At 54.2% G+C, this 22,946-nt stretch overlaps 1 protein-coding gene across 1 annotated transcript; it reads right to left on the bottom strand.

The window, feature by feature from the left end:
* Nucleotides 1-9,061: 9,061 nt before the first annotated feature.
* On the bottom strand, nucleotides 9,062-17,168 carry LOC131829188 (histone H2A.V). Its single transcript, XM_059170684.1, has 5 exons — nucleotides 16,830-17,168; nucleotides 14,385-14,462; nucleotides 11,756-11,869; nucleotides 9,690-9,819; nucleotides 9,062-9,389 (listed from the first exon to the last, which is right to left on the bottom strand). The coding sequence occupies exons 1-5, from the start codon at nucleotides 16,830-16,832 to the stop codon at nucleotides 9,328-9,330; spliced, it is 387 nt and encodes a 128-aa protein (XP_059026667.1). The 5' UTR covers nucleotides 16,833-17,168; the 3' UTR covers nucleotides 9,062-9,327.
* Nucleotides 17,169-22,946: the final 5,778 nt, after the last annotated feature.

Below are 22,946 nucleotides of genomic sequence, written 5' to 3'. Positions count from 1 at the left end.
TGTGGTACCTGGTCCATATTTAGGTTTTCCCCAGGGGGCTTGGGACAAGTTTGTTATGGTGGAACTCCCCTACAACTGGTGCCTTCCGCAACCCCCTTCGCCTGGCCGGGACCCAACCCAGGCCCCACATCTTGTTCTGTGTCTCCAGTCTGTTTAAATCCACAACGATCCTTCCACTTTTTTTGCATAGTGGGATTTCTGTTAAGAACTTTGAGATTATAATTACACATTGTAAAATTCACCCTTCTTAATAGAATAATTATTAGTGAACTTACTGACTTGGGCAATTGTCACCATAATCCATTGCCCCAGACCCCAGGAAGACGACATGCTCGGACCCATGCGCTGTCACGCTTGCTTCCAGGGTGAGGGTTGGCCAATCCCAGGACCCTGAGATCATGACCTGAAGGCAGATGCCCAGCCGACTGAGCCACCCAGGAGCCCTAGCCTGCACTTTATGTCATTGGCTCCCTAAGTGGCGGGGAACAGTGACGTCAGGCAGCTCCTCAATTCTGGAGCAGCCAGACATCACCTGTCTGTGTCCCTTCCTTGCATGTTCCTCTGTGAGCTGGAAGTGAAGTGGAGAATGTTCACTACTCTCAAGCTGACCCTTCTGAGCAGGAAGACCTCGTGGGTGAGGCTGTGTGCCCTTGATTCTGCCTCTGGTGGGGTGCACCTGACCTCAGGCTGTCTCCATGGTGAGGCAGTGCTGCCTGCTGGACGGCCCTACTGGAAGGGACTCTGTCCGCCTCCCGGTGAGCAGGTGGTGCGTAGGCGACACTGCCTCGGTTCCCAGGCCTCCGGTCTCACCTCGGCCTGAATCAATCATTATTCTGAAACCGTGAAAATAGAGTGAATTTCGAATCTCTCTTTTCTGATAACTAAGGACTCATGGACTTTCACTCTCAACCTGTTAGAAACGATACCATTTGGGACGCTCACGCCATACCCTGTCTGACATGAGCTGTCTGTCTGTGTGGCTTCGGCCTGGTGCCCCCCCGCGGTGAGCCCTCCCTGGCCCACTCCCTCGGCTGCAGTGACATCAGGGTCCATGGAGAGAAGTAGATACTTGCATCCAGGTCACCATCTAGGGGCGCCTGGGGGGATCAGTCAGTGAAGCGTCTTCCTTCAGCTCAGGTTATGATCCCAGGGTCCCGGCATGGAGTCCCGCATCAGGCTCCCTGCCTAGGGGAGAGACTCTCTGTCCCTCCCCCTCTGTTCCTCCCTGCTGCTCATTCTCTCTCTCTCTCCCAGATAAATAACTAAAATTAAAAAAAAAAAAAAAAAAAAAAGATACAAAATACAAAAGTCACCACCAAAACTCAGATGGGTATACTCCTCTTTTCCATAACCCCACAGTTGCTCAGTAAGCTCCCACTCCGGGCTCAATGGACAGAAGCGCGCAGCGCAGCGCAGGAACGGTGGGGCTCCGGCTCTCCTCCCTCGTCCTCCCTGTCCTCCAACTGGACTGTTTCGAAGCAAATTCCAGACACATGCACGAATGTCTTAGTACATAGTGTGTCTCCAAAAGATGTGAATTTGCATTTTTAGTATAACCAAAGTACTATTTGCATCTAAAATAATGATCCCTTAATATCATCAACTATCCAATTCTCCTGTGTCTTCTGTCTCGGAAGTGTTTTTTATTCCCAGTTGGAATAATTTATCCCTGTTTATTGAAATACGGATCCAATTAAGATCCATGGAGCTCGCACTGTGAAAGGGTCCCTCTGACTGTGTGCTGAGTGTAGACCATGGGAGGTGGAGGTCCTGGGGCCACTGTGTCATCTGGGGCAAGTGGTGTGCAGGGACCAGCGGGAGGCGGTCACCATTGAAAATGAAGTACATGTACTTTTACGGCAAGTGTACCTTTTATTGCTTCATTTTATCCACAAAAGATGAGTTTTTTCAGGAATAAAAAATCTGCAGGGGCATCTGGGTGGCTCAGTCTGTCGAGCATCTGACTGGCTTTTGGCCCAGGTCGTGATCTCCGGGTCCTGGGATCGACTTCTACATTGGGCTTTGGGTTCAATAGGGAGTTTGCTTGATCCCTCTCAGGATGCCTGGGCGGCTCAGTTGGTTAAGCAGCTGCTTCAGCTCAGGTCATGATCCCAGCGTCCTGGGATTGAGTCCCATATCGGGCTTCTTGCTCGGCAGGGAGCCTGCTTCTCCCTCTGCCTCTGCCTGCCATTCTGTCTGCCTGTGTTCACTTGCTCTCCCTCTCTCTCTCTGACAAATAAATAAAATCTTAAAAAAAAAGAAAAAGAAAAATTTTCTCTCTCCGGGCACCTGGGTGGTTCAGTGGGTTAAGCCTCTGCCTTTAGCTCAGGTCATGATCTCAGAGTCCTGGGATCGTGCCCCACGTCGGGCTCTCTGCTCAGCGGGGAACCTGCTTCCCTTCCTCTCTGCCTGCCTCTCTGCCTACCTGTGATCTCTGTCTGTCAAATAAATAAATAAAATATTTTTTAAAAATAAAAATGATTTACAAGCTGGGAAAAACAAACTGTGGCCAAACCCAAGGCAAGTCCTAGCAGCATTACTTTTTTTTTTCTTTAAGATTTTATTTATAGGGGGTGCCTGGGTGGCTCAGTGGATTAAGCCTCTGCCTTCAGCTCAGGTCATGGTCTCAGGGTCGTGGGATTGAGCCCCGCATCAGGCTCTCTGCTCGGTGGTGAGCTTGCTTCCCCCTCTCTCTGCCTGCCTCTCTGCCTATTTGTGATATCTCTCTCTCTGTCAAATAAATAAAATATTAAAAAAAATATTTTATTTATATATTTGACAGACACAAGATAGGAAACACAGTGGGGGAGTGGGAAAGGGAGAAGCAGGCTCCCGCAGAGCAGGGAACCCGATGTGGGGGTTGATCCCAGGACCTTGAGATCATGACCTGAGCCGAAGGCAGACGCTTCACCGACTGAGCTGCCCAGGTGCCCCAAACATGGGATTTTTACTCCAAATGGACTGGCAGGTGTGGCTGTGACTGCGTGCAGGGCCTGCCTCTGGGGCATCTGCTCGGCCTTCCATGAAGCACATCCCTGCAAAACCCAGGTCTTTCCCAGCTGCCTTGGGCCTCTCACTTCTCAAACAGGAGTTTGTGCTCCTGGGCCCTTCCCAAACCTATAGGTCATAGACATTACAACTTACTTCATCATGGAGTTACATAATTGTTAACTGAGTTGCATACTTAAAATAGTTATGACTTACTTGCATAACCAGATCTGGGAAGAAATCAAATGGATTCTTGGTAAACCCAGAAAGGAGACAATAGCTTTTTTTTTTTTTTTTTTTAAGGATTTTACTTATTTGACAGAGATCACAAGTAGGTAGAGAGACAGAGAGAGAGGGAAGCAGGAAGAGGAAGGGAAGCAGGCTCCCTGCTGAGCAGAGAGCCTGATGCGGGGTTCAATCCCAGGACCCTGGGATCATGACCTAAGCCGAAAGCAGAGGTTTTAACCCACTGAGCCACCCAGGCGCCCCGAGACAATAGCTTCTGACCCAAGAGCCCGCTGCTGTAGGAGCGGCTCGGCGACAGATACGAAGCGATGCGCTCACAGATGCTGGCGCCACAGTCCCCAACTCCACCTCTTTACCGGAAGTGCTGGTGGGCCCAGGACCCCCATCCACTCTCCACCGCAGGTGCAAAGCTCCAGCGCATCGCACTCCCCACTGGTGAGACATTCTGGCCAGTGTTCTGGGCCCCTGAAACCACCCGCCCGCCAGGATGACCACATGAGGGGGGGGCATCGTCAAACTCAGCCTATTTCTCTGCTTAGAGCCAGGAGGTCACGGACCTCGCTGGAAAGTACCACGGAGAGCTGAGAAATCGTGCCCACACTAGGCGAAGTGCAGGCCTTTCCTTCCCCTGAAGATACGCCACGTCCTTAGCTGATCGGGTGTTCCAGAGTGTATGTGGAGGGGACAGGGCTCTTGAGGGTGGAGAGACTTCCTGAAGCTCCCTCCCTGTCCTGAGGGATGGCTGCGGGGGTGGGGGTGCTGGGAAGGGCCAGGAGGGCCGCGAGGACCCAGTGCTGAGGGCCCCATGGTGCAGGCTCAGCCCCGGTGCCCCCACCGAGGCTGGGGAGTGGAGGCCAGGCCCAGGGCCGGGCACATGTCCCGGGGGCAGAGCGCTCGCCGCAGCTGCTCAGATCCCTTGGCATCGCGCACTGGGCGTCCCGGGTCCAGAGTGAGCGGTGTCCTGGTCACCAGTCATGTGGCCACGCCCCGTATCTGCACCTGCATCCCCCAAAGCCATTCCTCTACGTCCTGGGTCAGAGCTTTGCAAAGGGTCACTGCGTCCCGCTCCTGCAGAGGGCTGGCCTCAGTTCCTTCCTCCCTGTGCGGCGGTTTGAGATGATAGATACCGTCCGTCCTGCTGGCAGCAAAGCCCAGCGCAGTGCCTGGGCAGGCCTCCACTAAGCCATGGGCAGGCCGGGAGTAGCCCCGGGGCGGGCGGAATGTGATAGGCTTGCGGGAAGGACGCAGCAACTCATAGTTCAAAACTTGCTCACCTGGACTTTTGTTAAAAAAAGAGCAGGACTGTTGCCTGGGCTCCCTTACGCACGTGTGCAGACGGGGTGAACTTGGGAGCCCGTCTGCAGCTGTGCTGGCACGACCGGGAGTGCCCCTGCGCTACGTGGCAAGAGAAGGAGGAAGGCAGGAGCCAGGAGGGGACGGGGTTTCTGTCAAGAGCCACGTGCGAACTGGAAACCGCTCCCTCTGCCCTCCAGCGGCAGGCACTTCCTACTGGGCCTGGGGCCTCAGGGCCCGCCCACTTGGTGGTGCAAAGCACGGCTGCCTGGTTTGGGAAGCTCTGACGCTTCTGCCTGGGAGAGGTCCTCCCACTGGGCCCTTTGTCCTTGGCTGTGCAGGTGCAGACCTCACTTTTCTCTGCAGAATATGGGGCGTCTACGTGGACACACCCACATCTCCGCAACCTGCGGCTCTCTGCGTTCAGATGATATGTCCTAAGCTCCCTCCCCCGTCACCTCGTCCTCTCCCAGGCCACCAGCCTCATCATCACGCTCTCAGACCACCTCCTCCCCATCGGGACCATGCATGGATACAGGAACACCTCGGAGGCAGAAAGTTATGGAGCACAACTTGCAACTACCATCCCCTTCGGTGAAGCCTCCTCCCTGGGGGCGTCCTCCCCAGGAATGCCACACCCCCACCCCACCCCAGTCCTGTCCCCGCTGATGGCAAGGTCCTGTCACTTGCCCAAACTTCCCCGGGTTTTCCAGCCCCTCAGCTGAGCTCTGTCTGAACTCGGAGGTGTTCCTACTTGGACCCTTTTGAACATTTCAAAACACTTTTTTTTTTTTTTTTTTTTTTAAAGATTTTATTTATTTATTCGACAGAGAGAAATCACAAGTAGGCAGAGAGGCAGGCAGAGAGAGAGAGAGGAGGAAGCAGGCTCCCTGCTGAGCAGAGAGCCCGATGCGGGACTCGATCCCAGGACCCCGAGATCATGACCCGAGCCGAAGGCAGCGGCTTAACCACTGAGCCACCCAGGCGCCCCTCAAAACACTTTTTAAATTTTTAAACACTTGGAACAAATCTTAGAAGGTGATACTTGATAAAACAATGTTGTGGATGGTGGGAGTGACCGTGCCAGTCCTGGGGAGCCACGTCCTATGCAACACGCAGCCTCACGGCAGTCCTTGAGTACGGCCGCCAGAGACCCTGGCGGGCCTCATGCAAAGCTGCTGGGGGGAGTGTGGATGGCTCACGGCACAGCCAAGGCTCGGATGGGGGCAGCAGATCCTGGCAGCAGGGTCCCCACAGAGGGAGGGCTTCACAGGGTGCACAGACTCAGCCTAGGAGCTGGCTGTGACACTAAAAGGGACACATCCATGCATCTGGCAGTGTCGCATGGTGTGGGCTGAAACAGGGAGGCAGGGCAGGAGGTGAGCATGGTGGCCTGGGTGGCCCGCCATGGGGCATTTTTGGGAAAAATCGGGACGCATGTTCTAGAAAGTATAAACTTGGAATGCACTCCCGTGAAACCTGTGGGAAGTATGGGGGCTGTGCTCACCCCTGCAGCAGAAGCCTGGATGGGAGGGGATAGGATGGCAGTTGAGTGAGGGTTGAGGCCACAGCGGGAACTGGGAGAAAACCGAAACTTGTCACACAAGACCCCCAGGCTGTCCATGCAGGTGTCGGAAGGAGCTCCTTCGAGTGATGTCCAGACCTGCGTTAATCACATTTTCTAGCCTAAGCTCCAAGCACACAAGGAACCCAGCGCCTGCACAGGCTGGGTGGGCAGCAGACCCCTCATCCCCTGTGGTGGCCTCAGCGCAGCCGAGCCTGGAACCCACAGTCAGACTGATCTGAGTTCCAACTCCAGCTGTGTGGCTAGCCAGACCAGCTAGCGAACACCCGTGGGTCTGGATTTCTTTGCTTTCTCAGATTTATTTAGGGGGCTAGAGGCAAATCCATAGAAGACGTGTGGGGAGTTTTCAAAGAAAATGTGTAGTGACCTTCCCTACCTCCAGAAGAGAATTCTAAGCTTGAAGCCTCATCGGATCACACGTTAACTTCCTATTTGTGCGCTAAGAAAGGCTGGTCGGCGGGGCTCCTGGGTGGTCCAGTAGGTTAAAGCCTCTGCCTTCGGCCCAGGGTCCTGGGATGGAGCCCCGCATCAGGCTCTCTGCTCAGCGGCGAGCCTGCTTCCCCTTCTCTCTCTGTCTGCCTCTCTGCTTATTTGTGATTTCTCTGTCAAATAAATAAATAAAATCTTTAAAAAAAAAAAAGAAAGAAAGGCTGGTCGGCGACTGGTAAACTGTGCCAAAGCCTGGTTTTGCAGGGCGGGGGTGGCCTTCAACTTCGCACATTTCAGGCTGTGCCCTCAACCTCCCTGGCACCTGCACGCCTCAAACTCTGATCTCGCCAGGGAGGCCGTGCACATCACCTGAAGGCCAAACAGATAGAACATGCCCCAAAAAGTGCTTTGAAATTACTTTCTTTCTTTCTTTTTTTTTTTTAAGATTTTATTTATTTATTTGACAGAGATCACAAGTAGGCAGAGAGGCAGGCAGAGAGAGAGAGAAAGAGGGAAGCAGGCTTCCTGCGGAGCAGAGAGCCCGATGCGGGGCTCGATCCCAGGACCCTGAGATCATGATCCAAGCTGAAGGCAGCAGCCCAAACCACTGAGCCACCCAGGCGCCCTTGAAATTACTTTCAGTCGAAGCCCCTCCCAAGCAGATGACAGATCTTGCTCAGAATTGGATTCATGAATCTCAGAGGCAAACGTCCTTATTCAACACACTAAGCCCTCGACTGAACTTAGCACATATCCCAGGGGACGCTTGTGTCCCCAGATCCTCAAAACCTGTCAGTCATCTGACATAACGACATGATCCGATCACACACCTTCCCCTCTCCCAACAAGAAAACCAGGGCAACTAGGACAAACAGAGCATAAAAACATCAGGCAAATGAGAGCTATCCCACAGATGAATAATTACATGATGAACTATTAACTGTAGACTCTAGGAGGTAGGTATGAGAATTATTGACTGTACGGGGATGTGGGGGGCTCAGTGCGTTAAGCCTCTGCCTTCGGCTCAGGTCATGATCTCAGGGTCCTGGGATCGAGTACCGCACTGGAATCCCTGCTCAGCAGGGAGCCTGCTTCCCCCTCTTCCATTCCCCCTGCTTGTGTTCCCTCTCTCGCTGTGTCTCTTGCTGTCAAATAAAATCTTTTTTTTAAGGATTTTTAAAAAAAATATTTATTTGACACAGAGAGATCACAAGTAGGCAGAGAGGCAGGCAGAGAGAGGGAGGGGGAAGCAGGCTCCCTGCCGAGCAGAGAGCCTGATGAGGGGCTCGATCCCAGGACCCTGAGATCATGACCTGAGCCGAAGGCAGCGGCTTAACCACTGAGCCACCCAGGCGCCCGAGTTTTTTTTTTTTTAAAAGGACCCTGAGATTATGACCTGAGCTGAACGCAGACGCTTAACGACTGAGCCCCCCAGGTGCCCCAAATAAATAAAATCTTAAAAAAAGAAAAGATTGTGATTATGGTCCAAAAAGTGTCCCCTCTTTAGAGCTCAGTAAGTATGCAGGCACTCAAATAGATGGCGCCTGAAATGGGGTTCAAAGCAGCCCACTGGCAGGAGGGCCAGGCGGGCGCACAGGTAAGTCAGAGGTGAGCACAGGGTAACCTGGAAGCCGGAGGAGGAGCACACCAGGCTTTATTACACTATTCTCTTTATTTTCGGCATTTTTGAAAATTTCCATTAATAAAATAAGTTTTTTAAAATGAGTTTTATCTTGATAGTGCTACATTATAAAACATTAAACTTTCTTTTTTAACGAAGACTCCCTGGCAGAAACATAGAGCTTTCTGATGGTCTCTGAGTTGGCAGCTGCGTTCAATCACATGCATTACTTGGAAGCTGACCAAGCAAGCCAGCGTCCGGAAACACGGCCCGTACCTGCTGAGTGCTCTGCTGTGTCAAGGCAAGGCAAGTGGAAGCTGGAGGTTGAAGCAGAAGCAGAAACTCTGATCAATTTTAACTCTAATCCCAGGTGCGCATGTGGGTTCTGGAGTCGGCCAAGTTGAGGCTGTATCCCGGCTCAGCCACCTTCTGGCTACAAGAGAAGCATCTTCTGGCTAACGGTGACATCCGTGAGCCCCAGTTTCCGTATGTTTGTGAGTGGGTGCGCACAATTTCCTGATCATTAAAGTGCTTAGCTCAGGGTCTGCCACACAGTAAGGGCTCCGGAGACAACTCCACTAGCCTCGTATATAGGTTCTGACTGTACGTTTCCGTCCTCGAGTCCCTGTGGAATCGGGACGCACCTCCTAACTGCTGGCGTGCCCTGGTCTCACCGCCGGTTCCCTCCCTCGCGGTGTGTAACTTGAGGGTGCGTCCCGTGAGCAGAGCGCACCTACGACCCCATAGAAGGACATGGTATCAATCCTGGGAAGTCCATATTCCCAATCTCTGTTTTAAAATTACCGTGAATATAGGATAACTGATTTGAAATTTTAAAAATTTCAAAGAAGGAGCAAAACAGTTCCAACACCTCACGAACAGAACAGTTCTGAGACATGTTATTTTTGTAAAAAATGGTTTATCGATTCCATTTTTGTATAAAACACACGGGAGAAACCCAGCCAATCAACACCCAGGTGCTGCCACGTGGAAAGGGGCTTTGTCAAACTGGAGCCTCGGGACACACACAGGTCTCTCATCGCGTCTACAGTAACTGTCTATGCTTTTCCACCCGCCTCTCCGAAAACCTCCACACGGCCCCGTTCTTTCTTCGACCCGGTTACAGTACGATGACGGGGAGGAAGGGGTTGGTTAAAACCATGCTCTAAGCGGTCTTCTGCTGTCCCTTCTTGCCAATCAGAGACTTGTGGATGTGCGGGATCACACCTGCAAGGAAGCGCACAGAATCAGACGGCCACTGCGCCTCGACGGTCAGCGACCGCACAGACTCAAGTCCCCTTCCACATGCCGACCCTGTGACAGTACCTACCCCCAGGGCTCCCTCTCTCGGGCTCCAGGAGCCCCACTGAAACTGTGCAGAATAGCGTTCTTATGGGTTTCGGGGTGTGCCTGTGTCAGCACGTGTGCGCACACGCGGACCGCACACGCACCGGGGAGCGTAGATCTGACTCTGGCCTTCCTCACAGAGGCCACGGATGGCCAAGGCTAGCAGGTTAGCATACGTACCGCCCCCGGCGATGGTGGCCTTGATAAGCGAGTCCAACTCCTCATCCCCACGGATCGCCAGCTGCAAGTGGCGCGGAGTGATCCGCTTTACCTTGAGATCCTTGGAGGCGTTGCCCGCCAGCTCCAGCACCTACAAAGCGCCCGGGGGGGACAGCGCGTCAGGGGGCGAAGGCTCTGAGGGTCAGTGTGGACCCATCAGAGTGAGAAAGATCCCCGAGGCGCCTGGACATGACAGACATGGGAACTGACAACCTGCGCTTGCACGTTCCTGATGCTCTCAGAGGACTCCTTACTTCACTAGGCCCTTCCGCAGCCGCCTGCTGCAGGGACAAGAGACGCCCGGGCAAGTACCCGCTTCTACAAAAAGAAGGCGAGGGAGAGACTGTCCCTTTGCCGCCATGTTCAATGAGAACGCCTCGGAAAAGCGTTCTTTTTCTGTGTCCCTGTAATCTAGCTTTGCCCAGCCTTTAGCGGCTGCAGTTTATTTCTTAGTACTCGTAGAAAAGTTTAAAAACCTAATGAAAATAATTTCTCAGTTTTTAACATCAGTGGGCCCTATAATGCACAGGCAGCATGCTTTATTCTAGAATGGGAATTTTCAACTAAAAGAACTTCAGAGCCCCAGCTGGCCATGAAACTGCATTTTTTATTTATTTATTTATTTTTTTGCCTCCCTAGACTATACCAGCATTGTACAACCTACAAAAGCAAGTCCCTAGAGCCGCACGGAGACAGAGCAGCCGGAAGCCTTGGTGTGCACCGGAAGCCATGGGCACACTTTACAAGCCACTGGGACCCCGCTCCGTTCTTTCCAAAACTGGCTGCTCTGGTGGGAGGCGGGGTACCAGCATCTTTCGAGAGCTCTCCAAGTACAAAACCAAGGCTGAAAAGTGATTATCCCTGACCTTAGATTCCAGTATTTTCTTTACTTCTACTAATGACTAACTTCCCCAACTTAACTATCTGGAACATTCTGAGCCAGAAGACTATGCCTCCACACGAGCAAATGCAGTACGGCCCTCTCCAAAGTCTGCCGCTAAGCACACACACATGCACACACACACTGGGAGAGCTGCAGGAGAAGAGGGCAGACGGTCCATGCTGCCAACACCGTATCCTTGGCTCAGGACCTAAAGGAGACGAGGCCATCCGCAGGTTACGGACTTGAGGAAGTTAACAGACCAGCAGCAGTGACAATGAACAGATCAAACTTCCACCTTTAGCCTTGGTCCCGACCACAGCTCTCCTGAGGAATAACCTTCCTTGTTTCCACCAGATTGGCCATGGCTACCGTCTGGCTTGCTTGCTTCTCTAATGACTTCCCTGGCTTGGGAGGTGGCTGAAGGAGTTTCAGAGCCTTAGAAGTGGCCGCAACGGAGGCAGTGCTGATCCATCACCCAACTGTTAAGAATTAACTAACTTATCATCCTAAAGTGTCAAACTGACCAAGATACGGCATTTTATGCATACGACCCCATCACCATCATGTACCTGCAATTTTTAAAAATGCATCCTCACTCGCCAGGAGACTGTGGTCTAATCTCACAAAGATCACGGAGCAGTGATACCTACAGTCATGGCTCCCTGCGTTACTAGAGGAGCACTGAGAGTATGTGACACTCCTTTGTCACATCGCTTAAAGGTATGGACTGCTCGGGCGCGTGGGTGGCTCAGTGGGTTAAGCCGCTGCCTTCGGCTCAGGTCATGGTCTCAGGGTCCTCGAGGCACTTCCTCAGCTCCAACTCCTCGAGTCCCGCATCGGGCTCTCTGCTCAGCGGAGAGCCTGCTTCCCTTCCTCTCTCTCTGCCTGTCTCTCTGCCCACTTGTGATCTATCTCTGTCAAATAAATAAATAAATAAAATCTTAAAAAAAAAAAAAAAAGGTACGGACTGCTGACCCTCGTCTGGACTTTAGACAAGGGTACATCAAGGTTCTGCTCGACCCTGGCAGCCAGTAAGACGCATCTCAAAGCACGCATGTTTTTTTGTCTTGAGCCCCAACTCTGAGGGCTCCGGTCCTTCAGAGCACTGCCCCCACCAGAACCCACATGAGCTCATCCCGCACACCTCCGCAGTGAGGTACTCCAGGATCGCGGCACTGTACACGGCAGCCGTGGCACCGACCCTTCCGTGGCTTGTAGTGCGAGTCTTCAGATGTCTGTGGATGCGGCCCACGGGAAACTGAAAGACAAACCATCGGGGTGGGAAGCACCTGAGAGTCTCACCGTCACACCACCGCATGTGACCGAAGGCTGAATGATGGGGGAGACACAGGACAGAAGATGAATTTGGTTGTGCATGTCAGAAGTCACACTGATCTGGGGCGCCTCGGTGGCTCAGCAGGTTAAGCCTCTACCTTTGGCTCAGGTCATGGTCGCAGGGTCCTGGGATTGAGCCCCACATTGGGCTCTCTGCTCGGCAGGGAGCCTGCTTCCCCTTCTCTCTCTCTGCCTGCCTCTCTGCCTACTTGTGATCTCTCTCTGTCAAATAAATAAATAAAATCTTTAAAAGAAAAAAAAAAAAAAAAGTCACACCGATCTAGAACAGAAAGCCCCCAGGACCTGTGCTTATGTCCTAGTAAGGAGCCCACCCCTCCATGCCAGTTACTCTCCTGCGAAGAGAAGAAAAGGTAGAACAGCACTCGTTCAGAACGCAGAGTGTCGCAGCCACGTGCAGGGAAAGCACGTGGTGCAGCAGCTGCGCACACCCCACAGGGCCTTGCCTCGTGTGGGGATCATTAGTCCCTTCACGGAACAGCCTCCTGGGACTTCCTCTCCCGCCACCTTCCTTGGGCCCCGGCCACCCTTCTGTGCTTGGTTTTAAGAGGTGATCTGGTGGCTAAGAGAAACCAACACCATTTTCTCACTGGGACTCTTCCTGAGACGAGGCACTTCCTCAGCTCCAAGGGGTCTTTGTTCCGCACCCCTGTGCCTGACCGCCCCACCCTACATTGCTCTGGCACTGTAGCAGCTCCACCAGGCCCTCATGCAGCCTCTCATGTGTACCTTGCTCAGAACGCCTCCACGCCTCTGGCAAAGCTCCTGCTTGTCTGCACATCTCCTTTCCAAAGGCCCAGACGGATGGATGGACTGATGTTTAAGCAGGTGCCACACCCAGCTTGGAGCCCAGCTCGGGGCTTGAATTCACCTGACCTGAGCTGATCTTGAGTGGGACACCTAACTGGTTCACTGAGCCACCCAGGTGACCCTCCAAAGGCAAAACTTAAAAGGAAACCCCAAACCCCTAACTTTCCTGTCACCTCTTTTATTCCAACCCAAACTTGGCTTTTGCCGAACATCATTCTTGAAGGTCAGTGGTGACACCCGAACTGCCAAATCTAGCGGCCACTTCTAGATCACATCCTTGAGGAGGAAAGGCACGGCATTCTGCTCAGTTACAGTCCTTCACTAAGTAACCCCGGGCTCCCCCGGAGCAGGCAGGCTGTCTAACGACACACCAGGACGTGGAATCCCATTTCTCCATCAGCTGCAGGGATGACACAGAGCTCTAACGGTCTTCCAGGAGGGCTGGTCTTCAGGCTTTTCTTTCTCTGACTCAGATCCCACGTGTTTCTGAGGGTCCGCCAGGGTCCCCGTGTTCTATTCTCATGCTCTATCAGCAAACATTTGTAGCATCAACAATCTGACACAAGGGAACTTAAACCTGTCATTCTTTTGATCGCTCCCTCCTGGAATGGGGGCTCCGATCTACCACTGGCGAGTCTCTTCCTGCCGGTGTCTTGGGGAACTTCAAGTTACCCACCTGACACCGATTATGTCACAACCTGCTTCTGCCTCAAGACAAACTCCTCCGCCTGAAGGTTCTGAGCCTTAGGGAGACCTTTCTCGCCTGTCAACCCTCTACCGGCAGATTGCACACGCGCCTGCCGCTACTTCCACCCCGCACCAGCGCAGGAGCACGCTGCCGACTACAGCACCAAGGCCAGCTGCCCGCCGGGCCTGGCTCTCACCCGCTGCAGTCAGGTTCACACGATGCTCTGCAGCATCAGGGGTAACTTCTAGCCCCCTCCTTCAGTACCCACGGGTCATGCCACGCTCCTGCTCCAAAGCTCTCAGTGGTTCACCACAGCCGAGAGGCTGAAAATCCAAACCTTACAGTCTGGCCTTCACACCTTCCTTTGAAAAGGGTGTCTTACACGCAGGGAGTAATTCTTACTTATTCAGAACATTTTGAGTTTGTGGATTACAGTCGCAACCACTGAAATATAAGAAGTTTGAAGGTACTGAGTGTTTCGGGTACATCACGGCAGTCTAGAGCTGAAGCTACTGGGGACAGTCAAAGAACTAACAAACCGCCTGTCATTCTGCCCCAAATTCCTGTCATCTCAGAGTTACCCCCCCCACCACACACACCTCCCCCAGAAGAAAGCCCACAGCAGACTTACTTGAACGTGACCCAATTTATAAGAGAACCAAGAACATACTTACAATCCAGAAATAACAGATTTTAAGAGAGCAAAATCACAGAGTTCATTTAAGGTCATTTCATGACTTGTTCTTATTTAGAAATATACAAATTAAAACACTGTTGCTTTAGTATTTAAATTTCAACCAATTAATTTCGTTAAAAGGTCAACAATACAAGCACATTTTAATAATTAATGAAACACCTCTGGGTCCCGAATCATAACAGTAAAGAAACTAATTTAATAGTGAATTATGAGAACATCAATTACCTGTAGCCCGGCTCTCTGGGAGCGAGACACGGCCTTAGCCTTGGCCTTCCCACTGTCCTTTCCAGCTTTGCCTCCAGCCTAAGTGAAAAAAAGCTCCAGATGAAGACCTGAAAATGCTATTTCAAAAAGATATGGGAAACAATTTCTTCCAGTTTTACCTCAGGTAGTTAAAAAAATTCTAGGTGATCTCCTTCCTCAAGTTCAGACATACAGGTTTTATGCCACCATTTATTAATTTATATAAGCATAATGTTAAATCTTAAATACTTATTTAAAATGAGATTCCCGAAGTTTTGACTTTTTTTTCTCAAATTTCACCCTGAAGAACCTTCAACAAGTCAATGTAACTTTTATGCTGGAAATATTTCATAATGAAATAATATTTTAAAAATATTTTTAAAAAACCAGTTAACATATATCATTTCCACAGAAATAGTCAGAAGTCAGCTGTTTGGAGAGAGAGGAAAAAAGCACCTTATAAAAACCAACCCTCAAGAACATGCCCAGCCGTCCCACCCGGGGCTCTACCACGGGAACTGAGGCCGCGACCAGCGCACAGGTCCCCAGCAGCCAGAGGCACAAGCAGCTGGCGTACTGGGGCAGAGATGCACTGCGCATGTCCACCAGACGAGCACTCAGCTAGGAGGAGGGCACCGTGGTACCTGCCGGACACGACCCTCACAGGCAGATACTGTTGGTGCATCTTACAGGAGGCACCTGTCAAAACCAGAGGAATAGGGGCGCCTGGGTGGCTCAGTGGGTTAAGCCGCTGCCTTCGGCTCGGGTCGTGTTCTCGGGGTCCTGGGATCGAGTCCTGCATCGGGCTCTCTGCTCGGCAGGGAGCCTGCTTCCCTCTCTCTCTCTCTCTGCCTGCCTCTCCATCTACTTGTGATTTCTCTCTGTCAAATAAATAAATAAAATCTTAACAAAAAACAAAAAACAGAGGAACAGAGAGAAAGATGGGTGCCGGAGGCTGCAGGGGGGCTGGAACCAGGGTGAGTGCCTCACGGGTACAGAGTGTCACTTTGGAAGAAAGAAGCGGTCTGAAGACGACCGGCAGTGCTGGCTACAGAGTGAGGTGACAGGACTTCATGCCACTGATGGGACACTGAAGAATGGCTCCAATGCCAAACTTTGTTCGGTATATTTGAGAATCAGAAAGACCTTCCAGCTACACGGAAAGGGCTAAACGAATCCTACTATCAACAGCCAGTAAAAGGAGGACTGGAGAGTCTTACCGTTCACAAACAGGACCTGGTACAGGGAAGCAAGGGAGACTTTCGCAGTCGTTTCAACAACTGAAGTGCAGGTACGCGCCGCCACCCGAACCCCCACGTTTTGGAGAAAAAGACAAGGGCCATACCCCCCCCCCCCCCCCCCCGTAGAGCCGGGCTGCGCAGCAGGCGTGCGCACACACCACCGGGACATCACTGGTAAGTCAGACACGCTCTGGCCTCGGAGAGAGAACACCAAGGACCTGAGCTAAGACGGAACCCGAGGTTCTCGGCCGGACGGATTCATCCGTACCATTCAAGTCTACCGCGGCGTCGTCAACATTTAAAATCCGTTTACAAGACTGACCAGCTGTGCCAGCGAATGGACGCTAAGCTCTGAAACCGCGCGGCTCCTCTGCAGCGCAACTCTTCAAAGAACTTGTAGCCTACAGGGGTGCCTGGGAAGGTTACAGCCTCTGCCTTCGGCTGGGGTCATGATCCCTGGGTCCTGGGATCGAGCCCCGCGTCGGGCGTTCAGCTCGGTGGAGACCTGCTTCCCCCTCTCTGCCTGCGTGCGATCTCTGTCACGTCAATAGAAACACAAAACGAAGCACCCGGAGACTACAGCGTCCACCGCACGCATCTCAGCGGCTCTAACGTTCGGCACTAAACGCGCAGGCGGCGGCAGCACGGAGGCAGCAGCACCTACGAGCCGTCCCGAGCCTCCTGCACTCCGTCCTTCCGCAGGACGAGACCCTCCCCGTCCGCCCCGCGCCCAGGGCTCCGGCGGTTCCGGCGGCCCGCGGTGCCGAGTCCGGAAACACCGACCCGCTCTCAGCCGCCAGCCGCGCCGGCCGGGCCCGAAGTCACTTACGTCCCATCCGCTCCGCAGGCAGCGGCATTAAGGCGTGGGCTTTCCGAGCCGCACGGGGCAGCGGCCCACGCAGGTCCGCCGCCGGGGTCGGAGGGGCCGCCGCCGGCCCCACACCTGCCCGCCGGGCCCGGGAGCCGCGGCTCCGCAGCAAGCCGACAGCCCGCCGCTGCCGGGACTTTTGGCTCCCAAGACCCGCCCGTGCGTTCATCCGCCGGCGGAGGGCCGCAGGCCAGCCTCACGGCCCGCTCCCCTCGCTGCGCGCCGTCGCCACGGCGGGCGGGGCGACCCCGGGCTGCCTCAACAGGTATCCGCGCCGCCAGCCGCCCGGCCACTCGGCCACTCGGCCGCCGCCCTCACCATGGTCTCGGCCGCTCCCGCCCTTGCTCCCTCCGAGCCGCCGCCGAGCCGCCGCTCCGGAGCACCGACCGCAGCCGCCGCCGCTGCCGCCGCCGCCGCCGCCGCCGAAGCCCGGACAATAACCGGGGCCCGCTTCGGGCCGCCCCGGCCAATCCTTGTTCGCCTTGCTGGTTTGAACCCCAGAAGCTGCCCAATCGAGCAGCCTCTTCTAACCAGGCCCCGCCCCTGGCACCTCCTCCCTAACGGCTGTTTGTTTTTGCACACGGCACGGGGGGCGGGGCCTCCAGCACCAACACCGATGCGCCTCTGTGCGAGCGGGGGCGGGGCCACGAGCGGCTCTCGGCCTGTCTCCACCGCTCCAGCCCGACCAACGGAGGGGCGGGCCAATGAGGGCGGACGGCTGGCGGTAGTCAGCCAATGAGAACATCGCCCGCGAGCAGGAGAGGCGGGCCGCCGTGAACGACGGCAGGGTTAGCCAATGGGTGGGGTGACCGGAGGCGGTGGCGGCTTTCCCGCGCGTTCTCCGCTCCCGCTCTGCGGCCTGTGAGGAATGTTTGTGACGCCTGCGACGGCGGGCGTAGCTTGAGCGTGTGGCGCCCCGCAGGTCGAGGCCCTCGGTGCCGGGCGTTCGGGTCCCGGCGACGCCCGAGCACGGGCAGAACGCGGACACCCGGGGTGCGGCGGGCCTCCCTAGGACCCGCCCCACCGAGGTGCCCCCGTCTTTTCCCGCGCGACGGCCTTTGTCCCTGCGGTCGCCTGCTGCCCTCCTCCCGCGTCCGCGCCGGGGGTTCACTCATGCGCCCCGGGGCAGGGACGAGGGGGGCGCCCGCACCACCGGCGGGGACCCCGGAGGTCTTCGTGGGGGCCACTGTGGGGTGCGGATGGCCCGGTGCGTGGGCTCACTCGGACCGCAGGGGTTAGGGAGGGGGCAGGGGAGGAGCGGGGTTCGGGTCCAGCATCCCCGAGGCCGGCCCCGGAGCAGGTGCCCTCGGTATCCCCGGCACTCTCCACGGCACCCCCACCCCCCCGCACACCTGCAGACCCCGCCCCTCCCCCCGCACCTGCAGTGCGCTCCCCACCCCGCGCACCTGGAGACCGCGCCCCACCCCCCGCGCACATGCACACCCCGCCCCTGCCCGCGTCCCCCCCCCCCCCCAGCAGATCCCCGCCATTCCCCCGGCGTCCCTGCGCACCTGCAGACCTCGTCTCCGGAGACCTGACCTGTTGCCCTCGCTCTCTGGGCGTGTGATCTGAGTTGGGCACCGAGTTTTCCTACGCCCGGCCCACCGTAGGGAGTTTGGTACCCCCGCCGGGTACCTAGCGCGGGTTTAACAGCCAATAAACTTTCCTCAGCAGCAGGTGGGTTCCCTCTCCCAGGCCTCAGATGCGGGGGTGGGCGGAGTGGGGCAATGGAGTTAGGCGCGCGGACCTGGCGCGCATCGCAGGCAGGACTGCCCTGGCTTCCACGCCCTGCGGAGAGCCGAGAGCCAGGCTGAGGCCCGCAGACGGAGGAACGCGGGGGGCTCTCGGGCACTGTGAGCACGGCCTGCAGCCCAGCAGCCAGCACGCGCGTTAGCCAGCCCGGTCCAGTTCCCCCAGAGCTGCAGCTGCGGAGGAGGTGTCCTCCGCCCACAGGGACCGCGGTAGGAACAGGGAGTTTTGGGAATTAGCATCCCCAAGCGATGAACTCCCGCGCGTTAGCCTTCAACGTGGGTGGGTTTAACCGGATCAGGTCCAGGGTGAGGTGACGGTTCTCGTGGTGCGGGCCCTAGACGCTACCAGTACCATCTGGAATCGTTGCAAGAGCAGATTCGGACCCCGGCCCACCCTACCGGATCAGGAGGTGTGGGTGGGGCCATCAGGCCTTGCGGTGTGCACCCAACTTTGAGAAGCTCCGGGGTCATGGAAGCTGTGATGCTCGACCCAGAGCCCTTTCAAAACAGAGGCACGGGACCCCTCAGCCACCTGGTCTGCCTGGTCATTGGTCAGGGGTCTTCCCGGGAATTGTGCTTGGCCTAAGGGAGCAGCCCGCCTCCCCACAGCTGCTGGATGTGGGGTAATAGTGAGCAAGGCTGCTCTCTTCTGCTCTTGTGCCTTGATCTGAAATGACTGCAGTCTCCCGTGTGTCATTAACCCCCAAATGCACTGCTGTTCAACTTGTCCCCTCTCCTTCACACGGCTGATCGTGAAGTCGCCAGGAGCACTCTGCAGCAGGCCTCATGAGGGTAAGTCCCCACCTTACAGTCTGCTTCCTGGGAAGCCTGACCTGGCACGATGGTCTTTCTTTCTTTTCTTTTTTAAAGATTTTATTTATTTATTTGACAGAAAGAGACACAGTGAGGGAGGGAACACAAGCAGGGGGAGAGAGAAGGAGAAGCAGGCTCCCCACTGAGCAGGGAGCAGAATGAGGGGCTCCATCCCAGGACCCTGAGATGATGACCTGAGCTGAAGGCAGACGTTTAACCCACGGAGCCCCCCAGGCGTCCTGGAGACGGTTTTGCTTTGCAAAGTTATATTAAGTTCCTGAGTGTATTAAGGTGTATTAAGTTCCTGAGTGCGCTGTATATTCACGTGCAGAATTATAAAGGTACAAAGAGTAGAGGATGGCCCTTTACCGTCATCTGTGTTCCCGGGGTTGCCAGTGTGAGGAGAAGACAGCCTTAACAATTACAGGATAACTACATAGATTCCTCAAGCTTTTACCCCTGTGTTGAATTTTAAATTCCCTTTAACACCGAGGCATTCTCCAAAACATCATAAAGCCTCTAAGAGACATTTTCTTGGGGCCGCTCTCGGAAAGAACAGCCACATTCTCTTTATTTATTTATTTTAAAAAAGATTTTATTATTTACTTGACAGACAGAGATCACAATCAGGCAGACAGGCAGAGAAAGAGAGAGGAGGAAGCAGGCTTCCTGAAGAGCAGAGAGCCCGATGTGGGGCTCGATCCCAGAACCCTGGGATCATGACCTGAGCCGAAGGCAGAGGCTTTAACCCACTGAGCCACCCAGGCGCCCCTGATTCTTTCAACTCTTCACCAAATTTTGATGCTACCGCACGGGAGACCATCTCGATTTCAGTCGACTGCAGGGCAGACTGTACATTTGTCCGGTTGAACATAGGAATTCCACTACAAGAGTCTGTTCATGAGCTGATACATTCCAGATTGCTCCGCCATTAATTTGGTCTGTCCACACTTCCCTTCCTTCTGAAGGGACCACATTCACCGCTTCCCTGTTTGGTTTCCGATAACTGCAACTAAGAGTTTCAAATGCTTAAGTGCCCCCCCCTTTTTTTTACCAGCTAAAATGGATTTATTTGGGAATAATGGAGATTGATGATTCAGGACACATCAAAAGCTGAAGTTTCTGGGACGCCTGGGTGGCTCAGTTGGTTAAGCAGCTGCCTTCGGCTCAGGTCATGATCCCAGCGTCCTGGGATCGAGTCCCACATTGGGCTCCTTGCTCAGCAGGGAGCCTGCTTCTCCCTCTGCCTCTGCCTGCCATTCTGTCTGCCTGTGCTCGCTCTCTCCCCCCCCTCTGATAAATAAATTAAAAAATTAAAAAGAAAAAGCTGAAGTTTCTTACCAGTTCATGCATCAAATGCTTGGATGAGTGATTTCCAACTGAGTTTGAACAAAATACCACCAAAATTTAGAGGCCTCATTTACAAGAAAAAAAAATGTCAGTTCAGTATATGTTGATTTTCTTTCTTTTTAAAAAAAAATTTTTTTTAAAGATTTTATTTATTTATTTGACAGACAGAGATTACAAGTAGTCAGAGAGGCAGGCACAGAGAGAGAGGAGGAAGCAGGCTCCCTGCTGAGCAGAGAGCCCGATGCGGGGCTTGATCCCAGGACCCTGGGATCATGACCCGAGCCGAAGGCAGAGGCTTTAACCTATTGAGCCACCCAGGTGCCCCTAAAAAAAAATTTATTTATGTGACAGAGAGAGACACAGTGAGAGAGGGAACACAAGCAGGGGGAGTGGGAGAGGGAGAAACAGGCTTTCCCGCTGAGCAGGGAGCCGGATGTAGGGCTCGATCCCAGGATCATGACTGTAGCTGAAAGCAGACACTTAATGGCTGAGCCACCTAGGAGCCCCTATGTTGATTTTCAGAGGCTCAAACATTTCTAAAATAGGATGTTAACAACAAAGAGTGAAAACCCACAGTGCTGTGCTCGAGGACTTGGTAGGTTCAACACTCATTGTCTCATGGCTATTTTGTTGTTTAGCTACTCTGAAACCTGTGAAAAGTTGATGACGATGCCATATGATTTTTTGTTTTAGATTTTGTTTGTTTATTAGAGAGAGAGAGAGCAAAAGCGGGGGGAGCAGCAGGCAGAGGGAAAGGGGGAAGGAGGCTCCCCGCTGAGCAGAGAACCCGATGCGGGGCTTGATCCCAAGACCCTGGGATCATGACCTGACCTGAAGGCAGATGCTTAATAGCCTGAGCCACCCAGGCGCCCCAGCCACAGATTCCTACCACACGCTGAATTGATGAAGCCACTGTAGCCAGAGCATTTGGGTCCCTCTGTACGCAGCTCAAACACCCATCACCAGGGATTTCCCCTGATCCCAGACAGCAGCCTCTACACCTCCCACCACCACCTGACAAAGCAGCCCCTGTTCGCAGCCACCCCAGGGGCAAGCCCAGTCCCTGCGGGATTGACAGGAATGTGATCTGTTGGCTTTGGAAAGGGTCAGCACAGAGAAGGTCATTGCTGGTCTCTTAGCAACTTTAACGATGTGATGAAGCATGTGTTCTGCTACTGCACTCCGAACCAAACTCGGACCAGCTAGAGGTCCCCGAAACATATGACTTCGTGTTCTAATAAAAGGGAAATGGTATCCTGTAATGCATGACAACTGGTGGGAAACGCGTGGGGGATGGGCGCTGAGGCGGCAGGCAGCACGGGACAGTCCAGTCTAGGGCAATTGTCACCACGGGAGGATGGGGACCGATGGGGACAGTAGGGAGCAAGACTTCAATCTCCTTTTTATATTATTTTGATTTTGAAATGTTATCTATTTGAAAAGGTAGAGTCAAAGAAGTAAAAAGCAAGAGATTAGGGGCGCCTGGGGGGCTCAATTGGTGAAGCATCTGCTTTCGGCTCAGGTCATGATCCCAGTGTCCTGAGATCGAGTCCTGCATCCGGGCTCCCTGCTGAGCAGGGAGTCTGCTCCCTCTCCCTCTGCCCCTCCCCCTGCTTGTGTTCTCTCCCTCTCTCTAAGAAAGAATAAAATACTAAAAAAAAAAAAAAAAAAAAAAAAGCTAGATGTTAAACTGTTATCAAACAGCAACAAAACAATGGGGCACGGAGGTGGCTCAGTGGGTTAAGCCTTTGCCTTCGGCTCAGGTCATGGTCTCAGGGTCCTGGGATTGAGCTCAAAAAGGCAGAACAAAGCCCAGTGGACACCCGTGTCTGTGTCCCAAAGGCTGGCGAAGGGGTCCTTGGGCTCCCCAAAGGGGTCTGCAGTGAGGGCCACCGCCAGGGACAGGAGTCCCAGGGACACCGTGGGGCTGGGAGGAGAGAGAATGTTCCATAGCAGGAGACGCTAACTCAGCTGGAGAAGCCTGGGAGCACCAGGGGTGATAGCTGTGCGGGTCTCCACCCCATCCATCACCTTCAGCAAGAGGGACCCTGGGGTGCCTGAGTCAGGGCCACTCCCCAGCCACAGCAGTGCTTGCCCCTCACCTCCTTCTCACCAGCTCTCCTCTCAGAGGCTCCATGGCTGGTAGCCCAGGGCTGCATACTTGTATTTTTGTCTTCAAATTAAAATGTCTAATGTGGTAGGGATTAGTTTATCCTGGCCTGAAAGCTATAAGCTCCTTGCGGGGTGGGGGGGGGCTGCCCTAGGTAGTTGTAAAGGGGCTCCTGAGGCCAAAGGTTTAGGAAACCCAGCTGGGACCTAGGATGTGAGTTTCTCCTTCAAGGCCAGGGAGAACTTGCCCAACCCACTCCCTGGGCGCAGCTGTGATGGTGGAGGGGGTACCCTGGGGAGCAGGTTCTCGCCACCACTGGAAATGACCAGGCCTGACAGCCAGGGGCCAGGAACAAAAACGCCAAGCGGCCTGTCTGGGACTGGACCGCAGCAGGAGACAAACATGCAACCC

The sequence above is a fragment of the Mustela lutreola genome, chromosome 4, assembly GCF_030435805.1.
Source record: "Mustela lutreola isolate mMusLut2 chromosome 4, mMusLut2.pri, whole genome shotgun sequence".
Lineage (NCBI taxonomy): Eukaryota > Metazoa > Chordata > Mammalia > Carnivora > Mustelidae > Mustela > Mustela lutreola.
Note: the sequence above shows the minus strand (reverse complement) of the source record. Positions and strands in the feature narration are given on the sequence as shown.

Bases quoted from the DNA above. Each gene is read 5' to 3' on its own strand.
- LOC131829188 (XM_059170684.1), bottom strand. The intron at 9,820-11,755 runs GTGTGCGGGATG...GGCGCTTTGTAG, and splicing joins TGGAGTACCTCACTGCGGAG to GTGCTGGAGCTGGCGGGCAA. The intron at 9,390-9,689 runs GTACGTATGCTA...GCTTCCTTGCAG, and splicing joins GGCCACCATCGCCGGGGGCG to GTGTGATCCCGCACATCCAC.